The 6909-nt window shown below is 57.1% G+C and overlaps 1 protein-coding gene across 1 annotated transcript in view; it reads right to left on the minus strand.

Moving 5' to 3' along the window:
- Positions 1 to 6909, minus strand: part of LOC120027933 (glycine-rich cell wall structural protein 1.8-like) — a 27256-nt gene that overhangs the window by 259 nt on the left and 20088 nt on the right. Inside the window, exon 2 of the mRNA XM_038973026.1 lies at positions 1 to 1793. This exon is cut by the window's left edge and continues 259 nt beyond it. Coding sequence (XP_038828954.1) covers positions 1 to 1793 — 1793 coding nt within the window. The remainder of the gene's footprint in view (positions 1794 to 6909) is intronic.

Here is a 6909-nt window from a genome sequence, read left to right on the forward strand (position 1 = left end):
CGGCCCCCTCTCCGGCCCCACTCTCCGGCCCCCCCTCTCGTCCGCGCCCCCCTCTCCGGCCCCTCTTCTGGCCCCCCTCTCCGGCCCCCCTCTTCCGGCCCCCTCTCCGGCCCTCTCTCCGGCCCCCCTCCTCCGGCCCCCTCTCCGGCCCCTCTCTCCGGCCCCCCTCCCTCCGGCCCCCCTCTCCGGCCCCCCCCCTCGGCCCCTCTCCGGCCCCCTCTCGGCCCCTCCTCCGGCCCCACCCTCGGCCCCCTCCCGCCCCCTCTCCGCCGCCTCTCTCCGGCCCCCTCTCCGGCCCCCCCTCTCCGGCCCCCCTCTCCGCCCCCCCTCTCCGCCGGCCCCCTCTCTCCGGCCCCCTCCGGCCCCCTCCCCTCCGGCCCCACTCTCCGGCCCCCCTCTCCGGCCCCCTCTCTCGGCCCCCTCTCCGGCCCCTCTCTCGGCCCCCTCTCCGGCCCCCTCTCTTCCGGCCCCCCCTCTCCGGCCCCCCTCTCCGGCCCCCCTCTCCGGCCCCCTCTCCGGCCCCCCTCTCCGGCCCCCACTCTCGGCCCCCCTCTCCGCCCCCCCCTCCCCCCCCCTCCCCCCCCCGGCCCCACTCTCCGGCCCCCCTCTCCGCCCTCTCTCCGCCCCCTCTCCGGCCCCCACTCCCGGCCCCCCCTCGGCCCCCCTCTCCGGCCCCCCTCTCCGGCCCCCTCTCCGGCCCTCTCTCCGGCCCCCCCTCCGGCCCTCTCTCCGCCCCCCTCTCCGGCCCCTCTCTCCGGCCCCCCTCTCCGGCCCCTCTCCGGCCCCTCTCTCCGCCCCCTCTCCGGCCCCCCTTCGGCCCCCTCTCCGGCCCCCCTCCCGGCCCCACTCTCCGCCCCCCTCTCGGCCCCTCTCTCCGGCCCCCTCTCCGCCCCTCTCTCGGCCCCCCTCTCCGGCCCCTCTCCGGCCCCCTCTCCGGCCCCCCTCTCCGGCCCCCTCTCCGGCCCCTCTCTCCGGCCCCCTCTCCGGCCCCCTCTCCTGCCTCCCCTCTCGGCCCCTCTCCGGCCCCCCTCTCGGCCCCCCTCTCCGGCCCCCCTCTCCGGCCCCCCTCTCCGGCCCCCTCTCCGGCCCCACTCTCGTCCCCGGCCCCCCTCTCCGGCCCCACTCTCGGCCCCTCTCTCGGCCCCCCTCTCCGGCCCTCTCTCCGGCCCCCCTCTCCGGCCCCCTCTCCGGCCCCTCTCTCCGGCCCCCCTCTCCGGCCCCCCTCTCCGGCCCCCCTCTCCGGCCCCCACTCTCCGGCCCCTCTCTCGGCCCCTCTCTCCGGCCCCCCTCTCTCCGGCCCCCCCTCCCTCCGGCCCCTCTCTCCGGCCCCCCTCTCTCTCGGCCCCCCTCTCCGGCCCCCCTCTCCGGCCCTCTCTCCGGCCCCCCTCTCCGGCCCCACTCTCCGGCCCACTCTCCGGCCCCCCTCTCCGGCCCCCTCTACGGCCCTCTCTCGGCCCCTCTCTCCGGCCCCTCTCTCGGTCCCCCTCCCGGCCCCCCTCTCGGCCCCTCTCTCCGGCCCTCTCTCCGGCCCCTCTCTCCGGCCCCCTCTCCGGCCCCCCCCTCCGGCCCCTCTCTACGGCCCCCTCTCCGGCCCCCCTCTCCGGCCCCTCTCTCCGGCCCCCTCTCCAGCCCCACTCTCCGGCCCCCTCTCTCGGCCCCTCTCTACGGCCCCCTCTCTCCGGCCCCCTTCCGGCCCCTCCTTTTCTCCGAAACCCTCTCCGGCCCCCCTCTCCGGCCCCCTCTCCGGCCCCTCTCTCCGGCCCACCCTCCGGCCCCCCCCTCTCCGGCCCACTCTACAGCCCCACTCTCCGGCCCCTCTCTCCGGCCCCCCTCTCCGGCCCCCTCTCCGGCCCCTCTCCGGCCCCACTCTCCGGCCCCTCTCTCCGGCCCTCTCTCCGGCCCCACTCTCCAGCCCCCCTCTCTCGGCCCCCCCCCTCTCCAGCCCCTCTCTCCGGCCCCTCTCTCCGGCCCCACTCTCCAGCCTGGGCTAATGACTCATTGTTATTTCCATAGATGTTTTTTTCTAAATGTCCTAAAATATTTTGTTCCTGTATTTACTGTGTCAGTTTAGATGGTTGCTAGCTGGAAATAGCATATCATTTTATGGGGAGTGATTATGTCCACATTGTTATTGCTGGCAGGTGACGGAGTGAATTGCCTAGACATTTGACAGGTACCACTTTGTGCACCAACAGGTTGGTTGATGGAGAGAAAGGCATAAACCAGAAGCCTGTACTGTAGTCAAGAGTCTCTTTCCTGGCTACTCAAACGGTAACCCACGGACGTTAGCTTCTTCTCCACAACGAGTCTGGATCTGAGTACCTTCCCTGACCCTTCACCGAATGCCAACACATTCGAGGTCGTCTGATTGGTCCAGAAACAGATGGGTTGGGCCAGAGACAAGACACATGTGATACTCTGATTGGTTAGAGACGATCCAATCGCTGATGACTTTGTTTTGTACAACACCCCTCGTGCCTCTCGTCGCCACACACGACTTCAATGACGGCAGTGTCAGACTAGTGAATGACAGAGCAGCAGAATAATATAGTCACCAGGCTAGGCAGTCTCTGCTGTACTACAGAGCAGCAGAATAATGTAGTCACCAGGCTAGGCAGTCTCTGCTGTACTACAGAGCAGCAGAATAATATAGTCGCCAGGCTAGGCAGTCTCTGCTGTACTACAGGCAGCAGAGAATAATTAGTCATCAGGCTAGGCAGAGTCTGTTACTACAGAGCAGCAGAATAATATAGTCACCAGGCTAGACAGTCTCTGCTGTACTACAGAGCAGCAGAATAATGTAGTCACCAGGCTAGGCAGTCTCTGCTGTACTACAGAGCAGCAGAATAATGTAGTCATCAGGCAAGGCAGTCTCTGTTGTACTACAGAGCAGCAGAATAATGTAGTCATCAGGCAGGCAGTCTCTGTTGTACTACAGAGCAGCAGAATAATGTAGCCATCAGGCTAGGCAGTCTCTGCTGTACTACAGAGCAGCAGAATAATGTAGTCATCAGGCAAGGCAGTCTCTGTTGTACTACAGAGCAGCAGAATAATATAGTCGCCAGGCTAGGCAGTCTCTGCTGTACTACAGAGCAGCAGAATAATATAGTCGCCAGGCTAGGCAGTCTCTGCTGTACTACAGGGCAGCAGAATAATATAGTCATCAGGCTAGGCAGTCTCTGTTGTACTACAGAGCAGCAGAATAATATAGTCACCAGGCTAGACAGTCTCTGCTGTACTACAGAGCAGCAGAATAATGTAGTCACCAGGCTAGGCAGTCTCTGCTGTACTACAGAGCAGCAGAATAATGTAGTCATCAGGCTAGGCAGTCTCTGCTGTACTACAGAGCAGCAGAATAATGTAGTCATCAGGCAAGGCAGTCTCTGTTGTACTACAGAGCAGCAGAATAATGTAGTCATCAGGCAAGGCAGTCTCTGTTGTACTACAGGGCAGCAGAATAATGTAGCCATCAGGCTAGGCAGTCTCTGCTGTACTACAGAGCAGCAGAATAATGTAGTCATCAGGCAAGGCAGTCTCTGTTGTACTACAGAGCAGCAGAATAATATAGTCATCAGGCAAGGCAGTCTCTGCTGTACTACAGAGCAGCAGAATAATGTAGTCATCAGGCAAGGCAGTCTCTGCTGTACTACAGAGCAGCAGAATAATGTAGTCACCAGGCTAGGCAGTCTCTGCTGTACTACAGAGCAGCAGAATAATGTAGTCATCAGGCTAGACAGTCTCTGCTGTACTACAGAGCAGCAGAATAATATAGTCACCAGGCTAGACAGTCTCTGCTGTACTACAGAGCAGCAGAATAATGTAGTCACCAGGCTAGGCAGTCTCTGCTGTACTACAGAGCAGCAGAATAATGTAGTCATCAGGCTAGGCAGTCTCTGCTGTACTACAGAGCAGCAGAATAATGTAGTCGCCAGGCTAGGCAGTCTCTGCTGTACTACAGAGCAGCAGAATAATGTAGTCATCAGGCTAGGCAGTCTCTGCTGTACTACAGAGCAGCAGAATAATGTAGTCACCAGGCTAGGCAGTCTCTGCTGTACTACAGAGCAGCAGAATAATGTAGTCGCCAGGCTAGGCAGTCTCTGCTGTACTACAGGGCAGCAGAATAATGTAGTCGCCAGGCTAGGCAGTCTCTGCTGTACTACAGGGCAGCAGAATAATGTAGCCATCAGGCTAGGCAGTCTCTGCTGTACTACAGGGCAGCAGAATAATGTAGTCATCAGGCTAGGCAGTCTCTGCTGTACTACAGGGCAGCAGAATAATGTAGCCATCAGGCTAGGCAGTCTCTGTTGTACTACAGAGCAGCAGAATAATGTAGTCATCAGGCTAGGCAGTCTCTGTTGTACTACAGAGCAGCAGAATAATGTAGCCATCAGGCTAGGCAGTCTCTGTTGTACTACAGAGCAGCAGAATAATGTAGCCATCAGGCTAGGCAGTCTCTGTTGTACTACAGAGCAGCAGAATAATGTAGTCATCAGGCTAGGCAGTCTCTGTTGTACTACAGAGCAGCAGAATAATATAGTCATCAGGCTAGGCAGTCTCTGCTGTATTACAGGGCAGCAGGATAATGTAGTCATCAGGCTAGGCAGTCTCTGTTGTACTACAGAGCAGCAGAATAATATAGTCATCAGGCTAGGCAGTCTCTGCTGTATTACAGGGCAGCAGCATAATGTAGCCATCAGGCTAGGCAGTCTCTGTTGTACTACAGAGCAGCAGAATAATGTAGCCATCAGGCTAGGCAGTCTCTGTTGTACTACAGAGCAGCAGAATAATGTAGTCATCAGGCTAGGCAGTCTCTGTTGTACTACAGGGCAGCAGAATAATGTAGCCATCAGGCTAGGCAGTCTCTGCTGTACTACAGAGCAGCAGAATAATGTAGCCATCAGGCTAGGCAGTCTCTGCTGTACTACAGAGCAGCAGGATAATGTAGTCGCCAGGCTAGGCAGTCTCTGTTGTACTACAGGGCAGCAGAATAATGTAGTCATCAGGCTAGGCAGTCTCTGCTGTATTACAGAGCAGCAGAATAATGTAGCCATCAGGCTAGGCAGTCTCTGCTGTACTACAGAGCAGCAGAATAATGTAGTCGCCAGGCTAGGCAGTCTCTGCTGTACTACAGGGCAGCAGAATAATGTAGTCGCCAGGCTAGGCAGTCTCTGCTGTATTACAGAGCAGCAGAATAATGTAGCCATCAGGCTAGGCAGTCTCTGCTGTACTACAGGGCAGCGAATAATGTAGTCGCCAGGCTAGGCAGTCTTGCTGTACTACAGAGCAGCAGAATAATATAGTCACCAGGCTAGGCAGTCTCTGCTGTACTACAGAGCAGCAGAATAATGTAGTCATCAGGCTAGGCAGTCTCTGTGTACTACAGAGCAGCAGAATAATGTAGCCATCAGGCTAGGCAGTCTCTGCTGTATTACAGGGCAGCAGAATAATGTAGTCATCAGGCTAGGCAGTCTCTGTTGTACTACAGGGCAGCAGAATAATGTAGTCGCCAGGCTAGGCAGTCTCTGCTGTACTACAGAGCAGCAGAATAATGTAGCCATCAGGTAGGCAGTCTCTGTTGTACTACAGAGCAGCAGAATAATGTAGCCATCAGGCTAGGCAGTCTCTGTTGTACTACAGAGCAGCAGAATAATGTAGCCATCAGGCTAGGCAGTCTCTGCTGTACTACAGGGCAGCAGAATAATGTAGTCACCAGGCTAGGCAGTCTCTGCTGTACTACAGAGCAGCAGAATAATGTAGTCATCAGGCTAGGCAGTCTCTGTTGTACTACAGAGCAGCAGAATAATGTAGCCATCAGGCTAGGCAGTCTCTGCTGTACTACAGAGCAGCAGAATATGTAGTCACCAGGCTAGGCAGTCTCTGCTGTACTACAGGGCAGCAGCATAATGTAGTCCCAGGCTAGGCAGTCTCTGCTGTACTACAGAGCAGCAGAATAATGTAGTCATCAGGCTAGGCAGTCTCTGTTGTACTAAAGAGCAGCAGAAAATGTAGCCATCAGGCTAGGCAGTCTCTGTGTATTACAGGGCAGCAGCATAATGTAGCATCAGGCTAGGCAGTCTCTGCTGTACTACAGAGCAGCAGAATAATGTAGTCATCAGGGTAGGCCGTCTCTGTTGTACATACAGGGCAGCAGCATAATGTAGTCATAGGCTAGGCAGTCTCTGCTGTACTACAGAGCAGCAGAATAATGTAGCCATCAGGCTAGGCAGTCTCTGCTGTACTACAGAGCAACAGAATAATGTAGTCATCAGGCTAGGCAGTCTCTGCTGTACTACAGGGCAGAGAATAATGTAGCCATCAGGCTAGGCAGTCTTGCTGTACTACAGGGCAGCAGAATAATGTAGTCACCAGGTAGGCAGTCTCTGTTGTACTACAGGGCAGCAGCATAATGTAGTCATCAGGCTAGGCAGTCTCTGCTGTACTACAGAGCAGCAGAATAATGTAGCCATCAGGCTAGGCAGTCTCTGCTGTACTACAGAGCAACAGAATAATGTAGTCATCAGGCTAGGCCGTCTCTGCTGTTACTACAGGCAGAAGAATAATGTAGCCATCAGGCTAGGCAGTCTCTGCTGTACTACAGGGCAGCAGAATAATGTAGTCACCAGGCTAGGCAGTCTCTGCTGTACTACAGAGCAGCAGAATAATATAGTCATCAGGCTAGGCAGTCTCTGCTGTACTACAGGGCAGCATAATAATGTAGCCATCAGGCTAGGCAGTCTCTGCTGTATTACAGAGCAGCAGAATAATGTAGCCATCAGGCTAGGCAGTCTCTGCTGTACTACAGGGCAGCAGAATAATGTAGTCGCCAGGCTAGGCAGTCTCTTGCTGTACTACAGAGCAGCAGAATAATATGTCACCAGGCTAGCAGTCTTGCTGTACTACAGAGCAGAC

This window comes from Salvelinus namaycush, chromosome 33 (genome assembly GCF_016432855.1).
Source record: "Salvelinus namaycush isolate Seneca chromosome 33, SaNama_1.0, whole genome shotgun sequence".
Taxonomy (NCBI): Eukaryota; Metazoa; Chordata; class Actinopteri; order Salmoniformes; family Salmonidae; genus Salvelinus; species Salvelinus namaycush.